This window comes from Anabrus simplex, chromosome 1, assembly GCF_040414725.1.
Source record: "Anabrus simplex isolate iqAnaSimp1 chromosome 1, ASM4041472v1, whole genome shotgun sequence".
NCBI classification, from domain to species: domain Eukaryota; kingdom Metazoa; phylum Arthropoda; class Insecta; order Orthoptera; family Tettigoniidae; genus Anabrus; species Anabrus simplex.
In genome coordinates, this window is record NC_090265.1 from 1,689,681,188 (window position 1) to 1,689,708,090 (window position 26,903).

At 42.8% G+C, this 26,903-nt stretch overlaps 1 protein-coding gene across 1 annotated transcript in view; it reads right to left on the reverse strand.

Moving 5' to 3' along the window:
• Nucleotides 1-686: 686 nt before the first annotated feature.
• The window catches only part of LOC136863760 (uncharacterized), a 548,396-nt gene continuing 522,179 nt past the window's right edge, over nt 687-26,903 (reverse strand). The window contains exon 6 of the mRNA XM_067140116.2: nt 687-819. Coding sequence (XP_066996217.2) covers nt 687-819 — 133 coding nt within the window. The remainder of the gene's footprint in view (nt 820-26,903) is intronic.

The window sequence follows — 26,903 nt, forward strand, 5'->3', positions numbered from 1 at the left end:
CTAGTCACATGTTTGTTTGGAATGTCATTCATGGTCGTGGTGGTCACTGTGTTAGTGGGTCGGTCAGTGTTGTCAACAATGCGGTAGTAGTAACTGTGTGTCCATTGATGGTTTGGTCTCATCTTGTGGCGGTTTGAATTCTTATCTTTGCATAGGATGGAAATAACATATTTTAGTAAATAAATAGTAATAATAATAACAGTAATTTAATAATGATAATGATAATTATGTTAACTAAATGTTTATGTTGTCCGTTTGGATATTATTATTGCTATCCAGGGAAGTAGTGATAATTTTTATTAATAGCCATAGTATGATAATAATAATAATAATAATATTTTGAAAAGCGATAATAGTAATAATTTTTAGTGATGATAGTGGTGATTGTGATATTATTCATTTTCACGTATATAATTAGAAACTCTCATATGGTAAATTCACTGAAATTTTTCGCGGAATGCTGCTCCTTTTATAGCGCTGGCTGACGTCATAAGCAAGCGCACTGCAGTCAACTCGTAGAGTCTGGAAAGATCCGGGCTGCGGCGTGTTGCGAAGCTATCAGGCGCAGAGCTGAGATCGCGAAGGACACACAACATTTGACATGTGTTTTGATAGAAAATACAATTTATTGTAATAAGGAATATATTTAATTTCGTTTTACTCTAGGTACCACCCTCTGTAAGTGACTAGAGACTGGTAAGAAGATTTACACTCACCGGTAAGTCTAGAAGGCCGTGGAGTGTGTCCAGGGCAGCTCCTCTCCTCAGCTTGCAGAACTCCACGAACTCTTCATCAGAGTTATTCTTTTCCCGCAGTAACCTGTACAACAAAAAAGAAAGGGCACATTATTCCCTTATAGAGGTAGGCCAAGTTCTTCCTTTTCTGAAACAGTTCCGGTTGTTTCTGTTCCAAAAAAAAAAAAAAATACTATATTCCGAATAACAGATCCAAAATGGCAGTCAAAGGTTTAGGCAGTGGGAAATTAGAAAATATCAACGAACCTCATGAATGCTCATTCGAAAGTTGTTTCATCACTGCTAGTTTCATGCTTTGATTTTAATGTATTTTGAAAACGCTAACGCGTGGTTTTATCACAACAAATTGGATATTAATGAAATCTGTAAAAGAAACATCTTAATTATATTAAATTAAGTTTCAGGTTTGTTCTGTTGTTACATATTTTATTTTTCAGGTATTATATAAATTTTATTTAGTCATACATTAGTTTCGACAGACGGAAGAACCTTAACAATTATAGATTATCTAAGGTTTTTATCTGGCAAAAGGAGGCAGGTATTAGAAAATAAGAAACATGCAGACCTAGTTCAATAACATTTGCTATACTGACATTGCCATGTTTTTTTTTATATCGATAAGTATATAGTCTATTTCTAACACCCCTAATGAACAAAGTACAGTGGATAGAACAACAAAAACAGCCGTAAATCCCGGTTTAAAAATGCTTTGACGATGCACGTGGCTCAACGCAGCGAGAATTCATACGAACATTAAAAACCAGTGTCACGCATGCTTACCGCGGATTAGCTGCCTGTCAAAACACTGACTAAAGGCGGCCATACACGAGCGGGATTTCCTCAAGGTTCGGCCTGAACAGTCCAATCCTTGAGGAATTTCTCAACGTGTGTGGCGGTGTCCTTGAGGCCGCGGTGGGTGCGAGAGATCCAAAAATCCCGAACGAAATTCAATTCTTTTCCGCCTTGAGGCCAAGAAGGCCGGATTTTTCCAGTCTCTTGCTGCGTGTATGTGTTGACGGCAGTAGGCCTTGAGGATTTGAGAAGTGTTGTCGGGAGCGTCCTATATTGTCATGTCTTGAGAACTTTTAACAGAATTTATACAAATACACCAGAATGAACCTTGCTTGTGGCAAGTGAGTTCAAAAAGCAATACCACGTGAACAACCAACCACCACAAGTCAACAGAACTGTTGTGCTGACCTGGAGTTGAACCTTGAGAAAATCCCCAAGGCTTTTTCCTTGAGGATTTCCTTGAGGAAATTTTCTTCGTGTATGGGCGAGCGTTCGGTTGAGGAAATCACCAAGGAAATCCCGGAGCCTTTTTCCTTAAGGGTTTCCTGTACGTGTATGGCTATCATAAGATGCGCGTTTCACATTTCGTGGGTTCCCTTCTCCTCCCCTTGACGAGCATCTGCTGTTCATTGCAGCCAATGACTGGTTTCAAAGAACATCGAAACCAGTGTAGAGAACTATCACTCACGTTTGCCCGGAGTCGGAACGATCGGCCAACCAGCGGAACATGCGCCGTTCTCAAACACCTAGACCAATCAAGACAGTTGGTGTCGTGCTTGGACCAATCCAGCTGAGTGCAGGCGATACCGAACACAGTTATTTCGGAATAGGGTGTTGTCAGACCAGTCCCGTCGAGTGCAGACGTTACGGAACACTGTTATTTCGGAGCAGGGTGTTGCTAGACCAATCTCGCTGGATTGCAGGCAACACGAAACAGTATCCTTTCGAAACAGAATGTTGTTAGACCAATCTCGCTGGAGTGCAGGCGACAAAGAACACTGTTCTTTCGGAACATGATGTATCGGCGAACTGTTCATTTAAAGATCAGTTCCGAGTCCGGAACAGATCCAAAATAAATGTTGTTTTATTTTATCCCCATCTCTATTCCCTTATAATCATCAGTAGTTACAGCACAATTTGCTCAATAAAGGTATTTTCTTAAACTGTGTATTATAGTTCGGACAACTCAGCAATAGACCATTCAAGAATGGAGCGTACTTCGATAAATAAAAATATTTACTTAAACTCTCTATCACATCCACGTTCGGATAACTCGGTAATGGATGAGACTAGAATTGAGGGTATTTTGATAAATAAAGGTGCTTTCCTTAAACTTTCTAGCATATCCCCATTCGGACAAGTTAACAATGGACGAGGCAAGTGATCAACTGACATAATATTGACTCAACTTTCATTTCGTCGTATCTTATTTCGGAGCTTTCTTTACCAGACGAGTTGGCCGTGCGTTTAGGGGCGCGTAGCTGTGAGCTTGCATCTGGGAGATAGTGAGTTCGAACCTCACTGTCGGCAGCTCTGAAGATGGTTTTCCGTGGTTTCCTATCCTACACCATGCAAATGCTGGAGCTGTACCTTAAATAAGGCCACGACCGTTTCCTTCCCACTCCTAGGCGTTTCCTATCCCACCGTCGCCTTAAGACCTATCTGTATCGGTGTGACGTAAAACACATTGTAAAAAAAAAGCTTTCTCTGCTTCCGGATTTCTTATTAATGAATAAACGAGGATGTTTCTCTGTTAACGTGACAAATTTGACGAAATTATTGACATCGTGATCATAGTCAAGGTCGTCCAATTCTACATGGAATTTGTATCTCTGGTCCGCCTCTGTGGTGTAGTGGTTAGTGTGATTAGCTGCCACCCCCGGAGGCCCGGGTTCGATTCCCGGCTCTGCCACGAAATTTTGAAAAGTGGTACAAGGCTGGAACGGGGTCCGCTCAGCCTCGGGAGGTCAACTGAGTAGAAGTGGGTTCGATTCCCACCCCAGTCATCCTGGAGGTGGTTTTCCGTGGTTTCCCACTTCTTCTCCAGTCAAATGCCGGGATGGTACCTAACTTAAGGCCATGGCCGCTTCCTTCCCTCTTCCTTTTCGATCCCTTCCAATTTTCCCATTCCTCCGCAAGGCCCCTGTTCGGCATAGCAGGTGAGGCCGCCTGGGCGAGGTACTGGTCATCCTCTCCAGTCGTATCCCGGACCTAGAGTCTGAAGCTCCAGAACACTTCCCTTGAGGCGGTAGGGGTGGGATCCCTCGCTGAGTCCGAGTGAAAAGCCTATTCTGGAGGGTAAACCGATGATAATGATGATGATGATGAAGAAGATCTGTACCACTGGAAGTTGGCCTTACATTGAGCAAATTTTAAATGCGTTGGCCAGAATTCGAACCGCCATCGCCTTGGTGAAAAGACTCATCAATGGCTGCCCCAAAATATGACATTCTAGCCAATCCCACGGTGAAGGAGTGGCGAGCCTTTCTCTTACCCAGACGCCTTGGGTTCGATTTCCCATCAGGTCAGGGATTCTGCCTGGATCTGAGGGCTGGTCCAAAGTTCTCTCGGTCCAAGTAAGAACAACTGAGGACTATCTTACGGTGAGACAGCGACCCCGGTTTAGAACGGCAGAGAGGATATGTCATGCTGACTAGGCGTCACTTCGTAATCTGCTGCTGAGCAGCGGTCGCTTAGTAGGCCAAGGCCCATCAAGGATGTAACACCATGGGGTTTGTTAATAAGAGATTCTGCGGAAATTCTTAGCTGGCAACGCTGAATGTGGTCCTAATGCAGCTGAGGGCCGAGCGAAGCAACAAAGGAATGACAGCCATTACTCTTGAGGAGGGAAACATGTGTATCAGCCCTCGAGTCTTGATTGCATTGATAATTCGTTGGAAAGGAACGCTCCCCCAGGGTGCGGAGCAGGTAGCCAACTGGGACCCTAAGTGGCAATCAGAAGCTCTGGCTCATTTACCGCTCTTCATCAGCAGGGCTGAACAAGAGCGCGGGCTGCAATAGAGTTGGAACCCAGAAAATTAATCAATAGACCCTGGATTTTTAGACGGTAATAGGTTAGACTGCAAATTAATTTGGTTATTAGGTAGTGTTGACTGACCCGTTCTTCCGTTATGTAGCGAGAGAAACATAAATTCTAGGGATTCTGATGGGCCGCATGCTAACGTTTATGCAAATCCCATAGCATAACCGTTCTGCAGGATAGGCTATAAGGTAGGGGGCCATATTTCGTCCCTTGGCAGATTTGGACTTGTAGAAATTGAGGAAGTCCGCCTCTGTGGTGTAGTGGTTACTGTGATTAGTTGCCACTTCCGGCGGTCGCGTTCGATTCCCGGCTCTGAGGTGGTACGAGGGCTGGAACGGGGTCCACTCAGCCTCGGGAGGTCAAATGAGTAGATGCGGGTTTGATTCCCACTTCAGCCATCCTGGAAGTGGTTTTCCGTGGTTTCCCACTTATCCTCCAGGATAAGTGGGTAACTTAAGACCACGGCCGCTTCCTTCCCTCTTTCTTGTATATCCTTACCAATCTTCCCATGCCCCCGCAAGCCCCCTGTTCACCATAGCAGGTGAGGCCGAATGGGCGAGGTATTGGTCATTCTCTCCAGTTGTATTCCCTGATCCAATGTCTCACACTCCAGGACACTGACCTTGAGGCGATAGAGGTGGGATCTTTCGCCGAGTCCGAGGGAAAAACCAACCCTGGAGGTTAAACAGATTAACAAGAAGAAGAAAAAGACGAAAAATGAGGAATATTATGGACAAGGCTAGAAATTGGTAAATATATTACTGAATATATTCTCCACTTACCGGCAAGTTACAATGAAAATGTTATAACATAAGGTAGTCAATATTTGACATAAACATAAACACTACAAAAACTAAGCTTCCAACAAAGTATTCGTAATTCTGCCCCCCCCCCCCCCCAGCAAATACCAGGCGGCTCGCGAGCGCCGTACTTTCTACTCATAAATGTCCCACATGCACAAATGATGAATGGGATGTCAACCAACTGATTTTCATACGGGCACTACTGTCAGCTGGCAGGTTACGTCGAAATACGAAGAGATAACAACCGGACGGTCGCTTGCAGCATGTTACTCAGCGCTACCGGTCTAATGCACCCCTTGCATTAGTAAACCTTGTTTAAAAATGGTTTAAAACAGCGTATTCATTATAGTGGTGTTTTAGGATTGTAACCTATACTACATTTAGTGACGCGTAACTGCCTTTATTTACGACAGTTGTTTGATGCAAAATAAAATACAATCATTCTTGTTTCGAAAGAAATCGATGGAAATTGCGAGGGGATTATTTTACAATTAGTAATGGATTAACTTCAATAAGTAGTTCGTCAGTAAATTTATCAATATTTCGTATGTTTAAGTGTCTAGTTGAACTACGTGATCTTTCAGTAAATCACCACGAAAGTGACTGTAAGCAATTTATAACCTAAGGAAAGTGATAGTAACTGATTTAGTGTACATGCGACAATATATTATAAAAACTGTATTAAAAGGGTGAAGATTGCAAAATTGTTGTTGGGTGATTATATTTTAATATCACTTTATTGTTACACTACTGTACCAGGTGTATGCATAAGCTTTTGACGGTTTTTGTGGTGATTTCAAATGGCAACCAGATATAAGACATAGCCTGCACGGTTGCTATGGTAACACTCCCGGTACACTATTTGTCGCGTCCCGTTACACATTTTTGTATAATCCCCAGCCATAAGACATATGTATGTCAAAAGAACGCATAGTTTTAAAAATGCTGCTTCAAGTACCATAAACACACTGAAGCGATTGTTGCCTTAAACTGAAGAGTACCGGGCGAGTTGGCCGTGCGGTTAGGGGCGCGCGGCTGTGAGCTTGCATCCGGGAGATAGTGGGTTCGAATCCCACTGTCGGCAGCCCTGAAGATGGTTTCCGTGGTTTCCCATTTTTACGCCAGTCAAATGCTGGGGCTGTGCCTTAATTAAGGCCACGGCCACGTCCTTCCAATTCCTAGGCCTTTCCTATCTCTTCGTCGCCATAAGACCTATCTGTGTCGGTGCGACGTAAAGCCACAAGCAAAACAAACAGAAAAACTGAAGAGTAAAGATGGTACGTTATTTACATACTTAATGCATTTCTACTGTATATGTGCTCCATTAGTGCCACGGCAGGCATGGAATCGATAATTATAATCATTTTCTTTCTTGTACACTGGATCATGTATGGAGTGACAGTTGTGATGGCAGCAGCGATCCTTTCTCTGAGATGCACTAAGTCACGTATATTCTCACCACAAACAGTGTTCCTAACGTATCCCCAGAAGAAGAAGTCCACTGCAGTTAAATCGGGGCTTCTAGGCGGCCAGGGAACAGGGCTACAGTTCAACCATTCGGAAACTGAGCATTCATTCCCTTTGAAATTCGGCGGAGTCCCATCTTGCATGAAAATATTACGGACACCGGTTTCTCGCTCAATTTGTTGTATATGAGAAAATAAGGCACTCAGTGAGCTTTCTGTTGGGTGGTCCACATCGTACTGGCCTCGTTACGCAGCACACGTGCAGACACGTTGTTACATCAGTCAGGCAACGACTTAGCGGTTTCAAACAAACTCCTTTCTTTCCTCTTCATTTCCACAACACAATCGCCTCAACATGTCCATCCAACTTTATGGACCAATAATTTCAAATATGGGTATTCTTTTTCGATGTCTCTGTAAACGCCCTAATTCTCCTTAAGATGTTTTCAATCACAAAAATATAACACCAGATATTTCATATATTTACTATTACCGTAAAAGATTAGACAATTGTCCGGCTTCATGGCTAAATTGTTAGCGTCCTGGCCTTTGATTCAAGGGATCCCGAATGTGATTTCCGGTCAGGTCGGAGATTTTAACCTTCACTGGTTAATTCCGATGGCGCGGAAGCTGGGCGTGTATGCCGTGTTCATTATTAGAATGCATAATGAACAGGGCCCCATCCTCACAGACGCCCAGGTCACCTGTAAGTCGTCACTCGAAAAACCTGGAAGCCACGTGCCACTATTATTTACCAGAGAATGTTTTAAACACACCGCCGCTTGAGGTCGATAAAATGCGGTCCTCCTTGCCTTCGTGGCGGCAGCAGCGAAGAACATGTTTACATGCGATTCAGTGAGAGTCGTCACACTATCAATTCCTTTAAGTCCTGGTTGATGTGTGCTTTGTGTGCTCTGCTACAGTGAGTCTCCGTTAGATGGCATTACTGCAATAATTAGAAAACGTTACCGTCAACCAACGGTGGGTGCGCATCAAATAGTACCGAATAAAGATGAAATGTGTTCAGCGAAGAACTACCATCATAGTGGAAGGGAAGAAATATTCAAACCAGGCTTCGTCTAGAAATATATAGCATCACAATGAGAGATGACTTGCCGTGATACACAAAGATGCCTATTGGATCACAATACGTCTGATATCAGAGATGGAAGCCATTCACAGGCATGTCTGACTGAGAATGTTCTATTAAGGAATGAAACCCTAGGTCAATTAAATGTGAGGGTCGAAACTCGGCAGGGAGTTAACCTATTAATATTCATTAGAAGCGTAACACAAATACAGGTGACTTTGAGAAATGCTTGTTCGCCCTGGCCAGTTTATTAAATATGTCCTAAATCACAGAGGGGATGAAGTTTGATGGACGTGCAGGTCAGCATCACTCCAGGGGGAGTCGTACAGCTCTGGCCATAAGAATCGTGCATCAGGTACCGAGGATGCCTGTCAACTACCTTACTGAGAAATACCGGGGTTGGCTACTAGATGCGTATCAGCCTCTAAACGTGTAGAAGAAATTCCTTAAATAAAATTACATTTTAAAAGAATGTCTCACTATCCATGTCGGGTTTCGTACAATGGGCTTCTGCAAAATTTTGAAACTTATAGTTAATAAAACAGAAGAGGGAAAATGCGGTAATCGTTTTTTATTGTTTAGAATTGTAACGAGACTGTAAGTCGAATTTAATAGTTCATCGAGTATTGCAATATGATCTTACGATTAGAATATCATAAAGGTTCTATTTAATTTGGAGATATATGGATTTTTTTTGCTAGGGGCTTTACGTCGCACCGACACAGATAGGTCTTATGGCGACGATGGGATAGGAAAGGCCTAGGAGTTGGAAGGAAGCGGCCGTGGCCTTAATTAAGGTACAGCCCCAGCATTTGCCTGGTGTGAAAATGGGAAACCACGGAAAACCATCTTCAGGGCTGCCGATAGTGGGATTCGAACCTACTATCTCCCGGATGCAAGCTCACAGCCGCGCGCCTCTACACGCACGGCCAACTCGCCCGGTATATGGATTTAAAGTAACATTTTTGAAGGTTTATTAGATCTGAGAAAAGCTGTGCTATACGTCCACCAATATGGCTGCATTTGTTTTGCGATAGTTATTTTTATGGTCACGGCATTTGACTACACACAATAACAATGCTGTAAAGGAAAGTATAACGCCACTCTTTTCAGTGTCGTCTATGACAATGCAATCGTAAGTTCATTTATTTCATACTATGACGTAATTGTCTTCTTCTGGTACTCAAAGGGCCATTTTCTCCTAATCGAGTTAAACCTGGTATAAATTAAACCCGTTTAACTTTAGTACCTAGTTTAAAGTTGCGTCCATTTTCTCCACCAATTTCTGACACTCGTTTAGTTTAAACGGGCGAGCTGTCGTTGGCGCTAACGTTGGCTGCACTGAAGGAATAGTCGAAGGCATGGTCGATTGGAATTGGCCATTCAGAGCCAAGTAATTCAATGACCGACATTTTTGTAATAATATCAGCTGTTTGTGGCGAATTAATGCTATCGTATGTAGTGAATAAAGAACAAATTCGGCGGGATATTAGCTTTACTGATAAATAAATTGTTAACATTTGTGCGAAGTGTTGTGTCTACAATTTATTGGAACGCACTTTTATTTCTTATTTTTCTCTGTCATGCTTTACCATAAACAAGTACCGTGGGCCTAATACGTGTCTTTTGATGTCTGTATTGTCTTACGGAACACACGGGAACGTTGAAATATTAAAATCCTGGTCTTTCAGCAATAGGCCTACGGTATTCCTTTCCTCAGAAAATCAACATTTATGTGAATTTCAAGTAAACAAATTCCAAGCATGCTCGGGATCTATCTCCTATCAAAATCCATCGCCCTCGGCCGAGATCAATCTCACAAACCTTGGATCCAGCAGACAGACCACTGAGGATGTATTATTTGGAGATGTATTACTTGATTCCATATTCGTTTATAACATAACCAAGTTCGCGATATGTCGTACTGTATGCATAATACTCTTCTCCCTATAGCATTAATATTTCTATTGCTGGTATGCTGGCAATATATACGATGAAACATTCTTAACTATAATTTATTCTATTACAAATTTACTAGCAAGAATGAAACACTTTATTGTTTTTCTGATCCTATAAATATATAATCTAGCGATTAGAAATTGTATACCACCGCCTCTCCTACCGTGCTGGTCAACATTCTGATGGTAAAAATATTTTCGACAAATTGGATTCGAACCGTCTTGTCACGAATTCGGACGATGCTGACTTAATGCTTTAGCGACCACAGCCACCAGGTACCACATGAAGAGCGGACGTATTACACGATTTATGTAGGAATATTTTTATGCTTCACATTACAGTATTCATACCACCAACAGTATTTTACAGTATATAATATTATAAGAAGACTGCAATTTAAGGTCTGTGGTCCCCGTTGTTAATGAAAAAAATGCCTGCTGCATCATATCTTAAAGCAACCAGAATCATTGCTTCTAGCGAAATAGCGTTATTTCGTGTAGTTGACGTTTCAAATGAATCCTTCTTCGATACTAGACAATCCTTGCTGTTCGCTTATGAATTATAAATCCATCAAAGAACTCCGTTACATCCAATTTTCCAAGATTGTAAACTTTTGTTGGAACGCGGCTTCTTAACCTCTCTTGCACATCAAAATTATTTCCTATTTAACCAAAGACTTCAATAAATTCTCCCATTTTTCTAATGCTAATACTAGGTTATAATTTTAGTACGTTTTTCATTAAAGTGCTGCAGTACTGGTAGTCAAAACTAACCCTCCTATTAGGAAAATCACAGATACGTTAATAAAATGTCAGGAAGGTTGAATATAAACAGCAGTTTAAACCAACAATATAGAAGGCTTAACTCTGAGCCAGGCTTAAACTTGATACAAAGTTTAAACCAATATGGGGAAAATGAATGTTAGTTTAAACTCAGACTTAAACCAGAGTAAAATAAACCTAGTTTAAACTCATTTGGGGAAAACGGCCCAAAGAGTATGGAAAATGACACTTTACCGCATTGTAATTATTTTGCGCACTTTTTCATTAGAAATCGTCTCTGAATAAAATCCGCTTCACAGGAATGTAAACACAGATAATGAAAGAAGCCGGCCCTGTGGTGTAGGGGTAGCGTGCCTGCCTCTCGCCCGGAGACTCCGGGTTTGATTCCCGGCCAGGTCAGGGATTTATCTCTCGACCTAAGGGCTGGTTCGAGGTCCACTCAGCCTACGTGATTAGAATTGAGGAGCTATCTGACGGTGAGATAGCGGCTCCGGTCTTGAAAGCCCAGAATAACGACCGAGAGGATGCGTCGTGCTGACCACACGACCCCTCGTAATCTGCAGGCCTTCGGGCTGAGCAGCGTTCGCTTTCAAGTGCGTTAAGTGCCGTGGGTGATAGTAAAAGAGATCATGAATCAAGGAACATCAAACTTAACCTTGTTCCCCCCACCCCGATACATAGGGTTGTCGGAAACAACGCGAAGCGAGAGTTAGGGGGTTGATAATACTAATAAATAATTTGAAAACCATAATTCGATATCTCACGCCATTGTCATTTTATTAGCTTGTGAAGTTAGCCATTCAGATCGCTTCGCGGGCGAGTCCAAATGGGCTTCGTGAGACAGTGTTGCTATATCTGTACGTGGCTTCAGACTGACTTGAGAGCACCAGTTGAAGACAATTAAACTTCTCCCGGGTGGGTGGGTGGGTGGGATTTGAAACACGGACCTCCGAGGTGACAGGATCGCGCACCATAGCAAGTGCGCTACGGTGACACCGGCTTAAACCCACGATGTGTTTGACGCTGATTTCTCAGCATAGCTCTCAAACCGACCATAAGTCACGTGCATATTAGCAAGACCGCCTCGCAAAAGCCCATCAGAATTCGCCCGCGAAGCGATCTGATTGGTTCAGAAGCTAAAATATTAACAACGGCGCGAGATAACGAATTATTTTTTAAAAATTATTTATTATATGACCAATCCTCTAACACTCATATACCCGATTCACGTTGTATACGACCACCCTCTAGACCGTCAAAAGGACAGGATCACTAGAATTCATCGTTATATAAACATCATTCATAGCCAGGGCCAGGATTTTGATAATCGAAAAAATGTTTAAAAAGTGATCTATAAAATCCAGTAAAATGATCCGAAAACTTCTTTTTTTTTACAACTTTCTCTTCTTCGCACCTACACAGATTGGTCTTATGGCGCCGATTGTAGAGGAAAGGGCAAGGAGTGGGAAGGAAGCGGCCATGCCCTTAATTAAGGTGCCTGGTGTGAAAATGGGAAACCACGGAAAACCATTTTCAAGGCTGCCGACAGTGGGGTTCCAGCCCACTATCTCCCGAATACTGGATACTGCTGCACTTAAGCGAATGCAGCTATCGAGCTTTACAATCAGTTTACTAATCGAGTTGTTATAACCTATCTTAATGTTATAGATATGATAGTTTATTGGAATTTTGCCTGGTCAAGAAAATGAGGTGAAATTCTTTACGTTACGCTGAGAACCTTGCTCCACGTCTACAGAAGAAAATCTCGACTGTTCATGAAGACAACTTCTCCAATTGGAGGTGTCTCTGCTGGAATGTGGACATTTCGAAGAAGTAAGTGGTCAACAAAATTCCTTTATTCCCCAGCTTGACGAAGCGTTGTGAATATTCACAAGTCTCCGTATTTATCCACACTTTAAGTTCCGATAATATCCAATACCACAATCCTCAAACAAGTAAGAAAATTACTTAAAAAGTATAAAATCTATATATATATATAAAATTAGAGTTTTGTCTGTACATTGCTCGGAATTTGAAAAAAATGGTATTTGTGTATCGGCCATGTCCATAGTAACAAGGAAATGCAATTTTTACTTTTCCGTAATTTCTGTCCTCTGTCTGTATGTATGTATGTACATGCATCACGACCAAACGGCTGAAGAGAATTTAATAAAAATCGGTATGTGAAGTCGGGGGAAGAGCCACTACAATCTAGGCTATAAATAATTTTTCTCACGCTGAGTGAAATGGTAGTTTAGGGGAAGGCCTAAAATTTATTTCTCAAATATTTATATTAGACTATAAGTGATCATATCGATAAATACTACATAACGAAAGTTATACAGAATTAAATTTTCGATCATTTATGTCATACATTGTTACCCTACCGGCTTTGATAACACATATTCATGAATTTGTATTTTTGTTGCCAAGTCCACATCAACGCAAAGCCACGGGAAAATGGGTTAACAGAATTTAATGAAAGTCCGTATACAGAGTCGGGGAATAAGAAACTACAGTCCATGTTATAAACAATTGTATTCACCCTGGTTGAAATTGTAGTTTAGGGGAAGGCACCTAAAATTGAATTTTTAAATACCTATGTTATTGGTCCCATCGAAAAGTACTAGATAGCAAAAGTTATAGAGAATACAATTTCCGACCATTTATGTTTTATTCAGTTTTACCGTACGGACTATGATAAGAGTGGTATTTCAGAGTCGGAAGAAAACTAAACGTAAAGGCCTACAATATTGAAAGCGCATTTGATCAACAATAACATTACATTGACCATTGTTTGTTGTGATGTTCTTTGTCTCTTATGCTGCTGCTCAACTCAGATAGATGGGATTACTGTTGCGTACTGAGTATAACAGCCGGACTGAATATTGGCGGGAAATAGCTGGGGAATTGCAAAACTTTCTTCTTCAGCATGCCATTCCTTTGGTTCATACATTTCCTGATACTGCCGGTATGTAACATACTGGTTCATCATAGTATTCCAGTTATCCGATCCCTACTCTGACGCGCTGGTTTGAATGAGCAGTGTGCATACTTAAGGCAGAGGCTCACTTAGTAGTAGTAGAAGTAGTAGTAGTAAGAGTAGTAATATGACCTGGTCAGAATTACAATTTAGGCCTATTGCAAATTATAGCACCACAATTCACTAAATAACTCAAAATTTAAACCTGAAAAGAGCCGTTTCTTAAGAAAAGCTTCTTCCTTTTAACTTTTATTAAATTCTACATTAATTTTATTCCAAATTAGCAGTGAAGAGGGGTTTCTCCTCTGGATTGGTGGAAAAATTTACCTCCATGTCAGATAGATTTTTCCGCCGCCTGTGTAGTGAGCAGATTTTCCGACTAATCGGGTACTCCTAGGAAACAGATTAGTAAAAGGGCATAGTTTTTGCCCTGGAAGTCTCCACTATTCGACACCCCCATCCGGCCGAAATAAGACGAAGTGTGTTCACGGATCAGACTGTCTGCGGCTTGGTCATTCCAGCTCTGGAATGTTAGATCGGGAGCGTACTACTGTTCGTTAAACGTGAGAAAATGTGTGGGTTTTCGTTTGATCGAGTATTTCATATGAAAGCATTGTTTTTAATCGCGATATTCCTACTGACGTCATTGTAATGACCTATGTTCATTTCAGTTGGGAAAACTACTAAGACGGTCTTTCTGAGAATGTAAAAAGGCAGGTGGAGAGTGAGTGTCTGCCATTATAATGAAAACACCCCAAGCTGATTGTGACTGATGGTAAGCAAGGGGCCTACCATTACAATGAAAATTCCCTAACCTAGTCTTCATATGAGAAAAGACGTTTGGTGATTTCACCGTCGCATTTCTAGGGTAACGTTATGTGCTATGCAATTTAATATAATCTCGCTCACAACGTTTACACTACCTAACCTAGAATTCTATATACTGTGTAGAATTCCGTAGCGAAGCACAGGTGCATCAGCTATTAGTCTAATAAATTCCATTTTTCTTCTTCTTTTCCTACCGCTTTTCCCACACCTGTGGGGTCGCGGGTGCGAACTGCGTCGCACATGTGGATTTAGCCCTGTTTTACGGCCGGATGCCCTTCCTGACCCCAACCCTCTATGGAGGGATGTAAGCACTATTGCGAGTTTCTGTGGTGGTTGGTAGTGTAGTATGTTGTCTGAATATGATGAGGACAGTGTTGGGACGGACAAATACACCCAGTCCCCGAGCCAGAAGAATTAATCAGAAGCGATTAAAATACCCGACCCGGCCGGGAATCGAACCCGGGACCCTCTGAACCGAAGGCCAGTACGCTGACCAGTCAGCCAACGAGTCGGACAGTCTAATAAATTCCATAAACTGACCGAATAATGACGTATAATTTTCGAAAATTACCTAAACATAAACAATGGAAAAATGACTTAATAAATTAGCATTTCTACGATGTGGGAACTATGATCAGGATTTCGGTACAAGTTATCAATGTCTGTTGTGAACAAATTAAAAGATGACATGTCATCAAACTCCTAGCCCTGTTCATCACCATAATACAACTCATACCGAGCTCGATAGCTGCAGTCGCTTAAGTGCGGCCAGTATCCAGTATTCGGGAGATAGTGGGTTCGAACCCCACTATCGGCAGCCCTGAATATGGTTTTCCGTGGTTTCCCATTTTCACACCAGGCAAATGCTGGGGCTGTACCTTAATTAAGGCCACGGCCGCTTCCTTCTCACTCCCAGCCTTTCCCTGTCCCACCGTCGCCATAAGACCTATCTGTGTCGGTGCGACGTAAAGCAACTAGCAAAATACAACTCACTTTCGACTACAGATAACATAAGGACGCTAATGAGGACTAAACAAGAAACACTTCTAGCTATTCACTCTAAAGTTTCCCGCTGATCGAAATTTCACCGGGGAGACAATTTCACTGCGGACGTTCACACCGCGGGAAGAATGTCCACTCTATATTCGCTCGTTTCTCCTCTGGTAACAACATGCTGCCTGGTCTTCAAGTAATTGTTCTAATCACTTACAATTACTTCCAACAGTGGTGGAAAGTTTGCAAACAGAAAGGACAGTACTCATTCCAAACAAGGTGGAAGAAAGTGGTTATGTGAATCGTTCGATAGTGTTAGGAGTGAACACATATCTGCCGAGACTGGAATGGATTTTAAAGGCGAAGCAATTTTATCTTGAATACAAGAAGGAAGAAAAGTAACAATTTAAACACATTAGTGAAAATTAAAATTATCATGATACAGCAAACCTGGCCCCGTGGTGTAAGGGTAGCGTGCTTGCTCCTTACCCGGAGGCCCCGGATTCGATTCCCGGCCAGATCAGCGATTTTTACATGGATCTGAGGGCTGGATTGAGATTTACTCAGTCTACATAATTACAAATGAGGAGCCATCTGACGGGAAGATGGCAGTCCCGGTCTAGAAAGCCAAGGATAACGGCCGAGAGGATTCGTCGTGCTAACCTCACGACACCTCATAATCCGCAGGCTTTTGGGCTGAGCAGCGGTCGTTTGGTAGGCCAAGGCCCTTCGGGGCTGTTGCACCATGGGGTTTGGTTTGGTATGACACAGTAACGTATGTTTAACAGGACTATTTGTTTTTATCGAACAACCTGCTCGGAAACCGCCAAATCACATTCATTCACCTGTTCGACTTGAATTTATCCCACAGAGTGGTAATAATTTATTCATGCTGATCCTCCGTTGCCCCCAGGATGTCTTAACATGGAAGCGTGGGTTGGCGACCACGGACCCTAAGCTCAGTCCTGTCATTGCTTCCACTTACTTGTGTCGGGCTCCTCACTTTCATCTATCCTTACCAACCTCCCTTGGTCAACTCTTGTTCTTCTCAGATCCCGACAATATTAGATTATCGAGGCCTAGGGAGTCTGATTTTCAGGCCGTTCGTGGCCCTTGCATTTCTTTGGCAGATACTTTCGTTTTTTCGAAGTGTCGGACCCCTTCCATTTTTCCCTATGAAGTTTGTATAGAACAATTTACAATTTCCTTACCGAGCTCGATAGCTGCAGTTGCTTAAATGCGGCTAGTATAAAGTATTCGGGAGATAGTGGGTTCGAACCCCACTGTCGGCAGCCCTGAAGATGGTTTTCCGTTGTTTCCCATTTTCTCACCACGCAAATGCTGGGGCTGTACCTTAATTAACGTCACGAGCGCTTCTTCCTACTCCTAGCCCTTTCCTGACTCATCGTCGCCATAAAGCTATCTGAGTCGGTGCGACGTAAAAAGAAAAGTGTGAAAAGTGATAGAAGAAGAAGAAGACTCAGATATTCATTTTGTGCATTCCTATAAACAGTATTTTCCACAAACAGTACTTACTTCGTAGATGAAATGAAATGTCGTATGACTTTTAGTGCCGGGATATCCCAGGACGGGTTTGGCTCGCCAGGTGCAGGTCTTTCTATTTGACTCCCGTAGGCGACCTGCGCGTCGTGATGAGGATGAAATGATGATGAAGACGACACATACACCCAGCCCCCGTGCCATTGGAATTAACCAATTAAGGTTAAAAACATCGAACCCGGGATCCTCTGAACCGAAGGCCAGTACGCTGACCGTTCAGCCAACGAGTCGGACACTTCGTAGATAATTTAATTAAGATCTAGATCTAGTAGGAAACTGCTGACTTTCGTAACCCAGTCCTAGGCTCCCCATTCAGTAGTCTCTTACAACAGGTAGATAACACCGTGGATACTCTATGTTCCCACGCATGGGGAAATTAAATGAAGTGTCCGCTTACATCAATAGTGTATTTGAACGCCCAACTAAAGTAGAGGGACATGAGTTTCGACCCCTCGAAGAATGTGAGAGCCTGTCTAGATGAGGTAGGCAATACTCGCTATGTTCCACACCAGTGACGACTCCAGTAATGTATGTATCTGCAGAAGAACAATGAACACACACGTGGCTCTGTTTGTATGCAGATTTCCACTCGCGCATTCCTTCTGAGAAGTCGCACATGGTGGTCACCACACCCGTCCCCAGGCCAGCTCCTCCCTTGCCGAGCGCGTTGACCGGCACGTACTTACACCAGGCTGGTCTATCTCTTATTTCAAGTTACTTTACGTCGCACCGACACAGATAGGTCTTACGGCGACAATGGGATAGGGAAGGGCTAGGAGTGGGAAGAAAGTGACCGTAGCCTTAATTAAGGTGTACCCCAGCATTTGCCTGGTGTGAAAATGGATAGCTACGGAGAACCACATTCAGGGCTGCCGACAGTGAGGTTCGAACCTACTATCTCACGAATGCAAGCTGACAGATGCGTGATCCAAACCACTCGGCCACTTGCTAGGTGGCCTATCTATCTATCTTTTTTTTTTTTTTTTTTTTTTACAATTTGCTTTACGTCGCACCGACACAGATAGGTCTTATGGCGACGATGGGATAGGAAAGGGCTAGGAGTGGGAAGGAAGCGGCCGTGGCCTTAATTAAGGTACAACCCCAGCATTTGCCTGGTGTGAAAATGGGAAACCACGGAAAACCATCTTCAGGGTTGCCGACAGTGGGATTCGAACCCACTATCTCCCGGATGCAAGCTCACAGCTGCGCGCTCCTAACAGCACGTCCAACTCGCCCGGTATCTATCTATCTAACTATCTATCTGCCTTTCCTCCGTGGGTGGGAGCGGTAGAGTAACATCCCCTGCATGGCGTAAGAGGCGACTAAATGGGCCCGCAGGGGTTCCTAACTCGGGAATGTGGGTTGGCGACCACGGGACCCTAAGGTCAGTCCTAGCATTGCTTCCACTTACTTGTGCCAGGCTTTTCACCTATCCAATCCCTCGGTCAACTTCTGTTCTTTTCTGACCCCGACAGTAGCAGGTTTGCTAGGCGTAGGGAGTCTTATGTTCACGGCCACAGAAATCGATAGATGCAGTCGCTTAAGTATTCTGGAGATAGTGGGTTTGAACCGCACTGTCGGCAGCCCTGAAGATGGTTTCCCATTTTCACACCAGGTAAATGCTGGGGATGTACCTTAACGGTCGCTTCCTTTCCACTCCTAAACCCTTCCTGTCCCATCGTCGCCATAAGAACTATCTGTGTCGGTGCGACATAAAGTAATACGGTACACTTAAGAAAATGGAAATTGCAACACCATGAAGGTATTGGTCGTTTGTGTTGATTTTCAAGATATGGAACGATGCCATGTAGGTATGTAAACGATCAAAGTTTCAGACCCATTGGATTGTTGCTACAGGTCTACCCACGTGATTGGTCGCGGAGGAATCAACTCCAGTACACGGACTCTGGTGTACCGTAGTTGACTTGCAGTCTGTGCAGTGAAGTGTTCCCCGTCAAACATGCCTCGACGACAGAGAAAAGCACGCTATCAAAACTGTCGCCGTTTGAGAGGGCTCGGATAATTTGGCTGTGTGAGGCTTGATTATCGCTAAGGACTGTCGCTGCACGTGTTGGCCGACAGGCATCTACGGTACAACGGGTATGGCAGCAGTGGTCAAATGAAGGTACCCACTTGTAGACCTGGCACAGGTCCAGTGCGACGGACAACTGTGAGAGAGGATCGCCGCATCATTCGGATGGCCCGGATGGAACCCCATGCAACAGCAGCGCAAATTCGAGCAGCTGTGGCACCCCACGTTACACAACAAACAGTTGGTAATCGCCTGAGTGCAGCTGGCTTACGAGCCCGTGTCCCTGCAGAAGGTGTATCATTGACCCCACAACAGCGACGTGTAAGGCTGGCCTGGTGTCGAGAAAGATCGACGTGGGTCGACGAATGGCATAGGGTCGTCTTTAGTGATGAATCGCGCTTCTGTCTTGCCCGCAGTGATCGCCGGAATCGTGTGCGCTGACGTACCGGGGAGAGGGGCCGCCCAGATCTTATTGTCGAGAGGCACACAGGGCCAACACCAAGCATTATAGTTTGGAGAGCGAATGATACTTCCTCTTTGCATATGCAATTCTACGATCTATTCCTAATAAATTAGAAGGGGTAATTGCATTAGTAATATCTATTGCAATTCTTCTCCTCCTTCCTTTTACTGCAAATAACAAATTCCGTGGAATCTAATTTTATCCAATCAACCAAATCCTATTTTGATCTATTGGCTTTAATGTGAAATCACAATTAGTGGTTGTTGAGGGCACTATAGCTGCTCGACAGTACGTTGATAGGATACTCAATCCAGTGGTTGTCCCTATGATGGCGAACATTGCTAATGGGATGTTTCAGCAGGACAATGCCCGAGTTCACACTGCACGCATCTCCAGAGAAGCTCTCCACGACATCACAACCATAGAATGGCCCGCCATATCCCCGGACCTCAGTCCTACTGAGCATGTGTGGGACATAATGGGTCGACAACTGGCCAACCGTCCTCAGCCACCTACAACTCTGGAACAACTGACCCGTGCAGTGCAGCAAGCATGGGCCACAATTTCTCAGGAAGCGATCCAGGGCCTTATTGACTCCATGCCTCGACGAATTCATCAATGTATTGCAGCTCGTGGTGGGTACATCCTGTATTGATTGTTGTCCAAACTTCCGATCAGAGGGACCTGAAAGTGTAATAATCGAATCACAACCGAACACTCGTCCTGCATGTTCAATTGCAGGAATGTAGCACCACTCCTTCTGGGTGTTGCAATTTCCATTTTCTTCAGTGTATGTTAAAAATCACGCCTTTCGTGCTCCTTGTCTTTCTTTTGCCGATACCTTCATTGTTCGAAGTGTCGGATCTCTTCCATTTTCCTTCAGATTAGTGTTAATAGAGGATGGTTGCCCATTTGTACTTCCTGTTTACACAATATTCACCACCACTTTTTCATTTTCACGGTCTTCATAGCCCGTGTCTTTCTTTGGACCTGCCTTAATTTTTTGACTTGTCCGAGAAGAGCGCTGGTCTTCTGAGCTCATGTTGAAGGGTTCGATTACTATTACTAGCGTACCGAGCTACAGGCTAGTTACGACTTCTGTATAACCTATTCACTTGCTTCTTCTTCTTCTTGTTCTTTTTGGATTTTACGAATTATTTGTCGTCAGCACTAGATGTGGAGTTGGTCTATTATTATTATTATTATTATTATTATTATTATTATTATTATTATTATTATTATTATTATTATTATTATTATTATTCCTGTGTTCCGGCCTACTAAGGACCACGTTACAATTTCAATTCTTCCTCCTTAGTTGTTCTTTCCTTTTCTTCCAGTATTCTTTCATTGTTTCACTGTGCTTCTTTTACCTGTCTTCAGTCCACTTTGTGCCTGTTTTCTCTTCTTTTCTCCCTTGGAATCCTTCCATTTGTAAGACTTTCTTCCTAAAAATCTTTCCAATGATTCTTCTTCTCGTATGTTGTTCCTTTCCAGGTCTTTCTTGACTTCTTGAATCCAGGTGGTAGTTGATTTATTTTCCCAAAGGCACTTGAAGATTCGTTTAGTCTATTGTCATCCAGTCTGTAAATGTGTCCAAAAAATAGCAATCTCCTTTTTCTTATTGTTTCTGATATATTTTCTATGTTCTGGTAAATTTCATTGTTACTTCTTAATTTCCAAAACTCTGCAATTCTTAGAGGACCTAATATTTTCCTTATAATTCTTCTTTCTAATATTTCTAATTTATCAAGCTTGTAGTTCAATGCTAGACATTCGCTGGCATACAGGCATTCTGGTTTCACTACTGTGCTGTAGTGCTTTATTTTAAGTTTTGTTGATAAGCATTTATTATTATTATTATTATTATTATTATTATTATTATTATTATTTCTTCCTGTCCATTTATCACCTGCTGTTCGACTGAATTACAATATCTCACAAGTCATCCCAGAAAACGTAATTTCCGTCGTTTAGAAGCGAGATATTTCGTTTTGCACTTTATTTCTTGCATCATGTTGTGTATGTTCCGTAAACTTTCCACTGTCTTTCAGGAATGTAGGTTAATAAATATGATTTCGTATTATATCTGTCAATAACTTAATTCAGAGCACATTGGACCCATAACCCGCTGTTATTTGGTAACAAATATGACGTAAAGACACTTTGTATAGCCTATAACTTGAGTTCTTGCCAGGGGTTTTACGTCGCACCGACAGAGACAAGTCTTATGGCGACGATGGGATAGGAAAGGCCTAGAAGTTGGAAGGAAGCGGCCTGGTGTGAAAATGGGAAACCACGGAAAAACCATCTTCAGGGCTGCCGACAGTGGAATTCGAACCCACTATCTCCCGGATGCAAGCTCACAGCCGCGCGCCTCTACCCGCACGGCCAACTCGCCCGGTATAACTTGAGTTTATTAACCTACGTTACATCATATATTTTTACTGCCTGCGTAATTATCGGTCAAATTCCGAGAAGAGCTAAACGTACCTCGGTGAGCATCTAGATTATCGCCTTCTTACAGATGGGGCAAGAGATTTGCCCGGTCCTAATACCATTAAGCCTTGGGTAAAGTACAAACGAGCTGAATGCGCCATATAATATTCCATTAATAATTATTATTACTACCAATAACAACATGTAGCCTTGACAACGACACCCTTCAGTAACAGTACAGATAATAACAGGGGAAGCTGCAGAAATGGAGCCCCTGAGGACAACACTCCGGAAAATGAGACGAGATAAGATGGTAAACAAGACAAGAAATGCAAGTGAAACAGTCTTCTTGTGAAATCGTAGTTACCTCAGAGTTGAAATGGTTTGGATATGCAAATAGAATGGACCAAATGTGGGTAGCAAGAGGATGGTTTGAGAACGATCTGGAGAACAAAGAGACCTACAGGCAAGTCAAGAAAAGGACAGATCACGGAAATGAAAGACAACCAGGAAGGAAGGAAGTAAGGAAGAGGAGTGGAATGGTGCGAAGTCCAAGAGGAATAATTATACCGGGTGCCAATAATTAAACTGACGGTGTTCAATGTGCCACTGCACGGGCTGTAATCATGGTAGGAGTCTAAAATTTCATAGATATGCTAAGTAAGCAATGCTCTCGCGAATTATGACACACAAATTATTAGTTCCAAGTCGTGTCACCTGGCGCAAATATGGCGCTGTAACCAGTGGTAGGGTCGCAGAAAAATAGGCAGGAAAGATCAAACACGTGATGACGGCGGTTCTGGGAGGTTTAATACGATATAAGGTTTAAAAAAATATGTTCAATATGACCTCCCAACTCAGCAACATGCCGCATCCGTAACACGGCATGGCCGACAGTTGCTCGCGGCATATCGGGTGAAATTAGAGCGACATGTAGTATGCTAGCCTTTAGATCGGACAGATATCGGATATGTTCCTGATGGACAGGATCCTTCAAATATCCTCACAACCAGAAGGCACAGGCATTTAGATCAGGGGTTTGAAGGCCACGTATCTGGAAAGTGCCTAGAGATGATGCGGTCGTTACTGAATGTTTCTTGAAGCAAAAAGAATCAATATACGTCACCAAAGAACTGACGTCAGAGTTACGGAATATTGCAGGTTCTGACTGAGGCTTTTTGCAGCAAAAGGAATCAATATACGTCACCAAAGAACTGACGTCAGAGTTACGGAATATTGCACGTTCTGACTGAGGCTTCTTGCAGCAAAAGGAATCAATATACGTCACCAAAAAACTGACGTCAGAGTTACGGAATATTGCACGTTCTGACTGAGGCTTCTTGCAGCAAAAGGAATCAATATACGTCACCAAAGAACTGACGTCAGAGTTACGGAATATTGCACGTTCTGACTGAGGCTTCTTGCAGCAAAAGGAATCAATATACGTCACCAAAGAACTGACGTCAGAGTTACGGAATATTGCACGTTCTGACTGAGGCTTCTTGCAGCAAAAGGAATCAATATACGTCACCAAAGAACTGACGTCAGAGTTACGGAATATTGCACGTTCTGACTGAGGCTTCTTGCAGCAAAAGGAATCAATATACGTCACCAAAGAACTGACGTCAGAGTTACGGAATATTGCACGTTCTGACTGAGGCTTCTTGCAGCAAAAAGAATCAATATACGTCACCAAAGAACTGACGTCAGAGTTACGGAATATTGCACGTTCTGACTGAGGTTTCTTGCAGCAAAAAAGTCAATATACGTCACCAAAGAACTGACGTCGGAGTTACGGAATATTGCACGTTCTGACTGAGGTTTCTTGCAGCAAAAGGAATCAATATACGTCACCAAAAAAACGACGTCAGAGTTACGGAATATTGCAGGTTCTGATTGAGGTTTCTTGCAGCAAAAAATCAATATACGTCACCAAAGAACTGACGTCGGAGTTACGGAATATTGCACGTTCTGATTGCTCATAGCACCATATTTCCGCCTGGTAGAAAGGCTTGGAACTAATTTTTATGGCATAATGTGTGAGCGCATTGTTTAGTTAGCATATCTACGAAATTTCAGACTCGTACGATAATTACAGCCTGTGCTGTGCCACGGTCAGTTTAAGTGTGGACGTCCGGTAATTATTTCAACAGAGGTGCTCTTACACTGCACCCAGAGACTGCTTTATTATTATTATTATTATTATTATTATTATTATTATTATTATTATTATTATTATTATTATTATTATCATTTATTGTTACCTGAAACATCTGGCTTTAGTGACATCTTACGGCTATACTCTGGACTCTATATCCTAGTATGAAGTTCTGAACTGCCACCTCCTGTTAGGTACTTTGAAGGGTTGTTTCCTCTGTGTTCTCTTCAACCAATTCAATGCCAGCTTGCCATTGTAAAAGAGATTGGTTTGCGCCCGTGAAAAATTGTCTTGATCGTCGGATCATCGGCTGAGGTTTGCACCTCGCTTAAAGCAGCTGGCGAGCTGGGGCAACCAGTAAGGTAGGATTCTACATCCTAAACATCAATGGCTGACGGAGCTAGTTATTCCCCAAGTTATTAGAAATGTAAAGCTTATGGTAGTGCGTAACTGCTTCTGTTTCAAAGGAGGGATTTTATTGTTTTATTTCTGTATCATGTAGGTTTTCTGCTTTCTTCAAGCAGCGAATGAAACCGTCCTAATGGGTGCAATATTTTGAAAGGAAGCACGAGTGTTCACCATCGTTTCCCATTTTTCCTATCTTGTTTCTTGTGACTAGGATTTCCAAATTTAACTGTTTCTTCCATTTTCGATTCTTAATTCGTTCTTCCTAGTAACAAGGCAGTACGGGGTTATCCATTTTTCTCTGGGCCTTGTGTTCCGTTATGTTTTATTGTTATGTAACATCATGGGATAGTTTCCAGTAACCCTTCTCTTTATGTTTTCCCTACAATTTGCTATTCGTCGCACCGACACAGATAGGTCTTATGGCGATGATGAGATAGGAAAGGGCTAGGAGTGAGAAGGAAGCGGCTATGGCCTTAATTAAGGCACAACTCCAGCCTGCTGTGAAAATGGGAAACCACGGAAAACCATCTTCAGGGCTGCCGACAGTGGGGTTCGAACCCACTATTTCCTGGATGCAAGCTCACAGTTGCGCGACCCTAACCTCATGGCCAACTCGTCCGGTCTCTCTCTATTTTAGCGTATTTTCTAAATCTCCTTTCTAATCCTTTTTCTGGATTTATCTTACTCTTGGCCTATGTAGTAGTGTGAGCTTAACCTCTGTTTAATTAGGGATTCTCCCCTTTCACTTATTGTTTCGTCGTCACCTTCGATGGAAATAAAAGTGCATCGAGTGTTCAACTGAGTTTATACTGGTAGGTGAAGGAGCGTACGCGTTGGAAAACGGGAGCTCAATTCTCCCTTGTCATTAATGAAACTCTGAGAGCATTTGGCTTGTTACAAAGTGAAAAATCTTGTTGCCAATTGTTATTAAGAGTGACCGATTATCCACCATGGTTACCTAACTTTTATTTGCTACAACAAGAAACAAAAAAGAAAGAGGAAGAGAGAGAGAGAGAGAGAGAGAGAGAGAGAGAGAGAGAGAGAGAGAACGCAAATACGTATATATCGTTTTCTTTATGGGGTCATTTTATTCGTTCACCCCTGCGACTCTGGCATCTTTCCCAACTACCTGTGAATGGACAACGTCGGTTTTGAGAGCCCCTCGTTCGATTTCCCGTTAGGACGGTGATTATACCCGCGTCCGGATTATGCCTCTGGCTCGGGGACTAGCCGTTTCTGTTCATCTCAACACCCACTTTTTTAAATCTCCACCCACCGCTGTACCAACAGCCACATGAACAGGCATAGAGAACACATCCCTCCACATAGGATTGGGGTCAGGAAGGGTATCTGACTCTAAAGGAGGGCCAAATCCACTTTGCGACAGCACTCGCGATCCCGCCACTGTGTGGGAAAAGCGGCAGAAGAGGAATAATAATAAAAACAAAAACGTCGAGGTGGCGAAATTTTTTCCCACAAGAGTTTTTTGCCTGCCAGCAAATCTACCAACACGAGGCTAACGTATTTAAGCCCCTTCAAATACCACCGGACTGAGCTAGGATCGAACCTGCCAAGTTGGGGTAAGAAGGCCAGCGCCTCAACCGTCTGAGCCACTCAGCCCGGCAGAGAAGGAAGAAAAAGTGTATCAATAGAAAGAAGCTGCACATTGATCAGTATGGAACCTTCGTGTGGTGACCTCTCATCTAATAATTATAAGAGCTGTAGCCAATAACGGTTCCTGGCTTCCTGAATCATTACTTAATGGCCATCAAGATACGAGCTAGTGAAATTCGTCGCGCTGGCACTATACATACAATTATCTGCACGCGGTGTAACGTATATCAAAATATTTATGGATACGACCAAGTCATTGATCTTTGATAGTTCCTTCGGTCGGCCTTTGCGTACTTACGAGTTTCTTACGAGGAGCATCACAATACGTACCTGTACAGTACCGGTGATGTGTTTCAGACCACATTGGAAAATCATGAAGTGTCACCTAGAGCCTTGTACAGTACCGGTCAAATGTTTGAGACCACACTGGAATATTATGAAATGTCACTTAGAGAATTGTACAGTACTAATCAAACGGAATATCACGAAATGTCACCTAGAGCTCAGTACAGTACTGATCAAACGTTTAAGACCACATTGGGATGTCATGAAGTGTCACCTAGAGCCTTGTACAATAATGGTCAAATATTTAAAACTACATTGGAATTTCATGAAGTGTCATCTAGATCCTTGCACAGTACTGGTCAAATGTTCAAGACCACATTGGAATATCATGAAGCGTCACCCAGAGCTTTGTACAGAACTGGTCAAATTTTTAAGAACACATTGGAATTT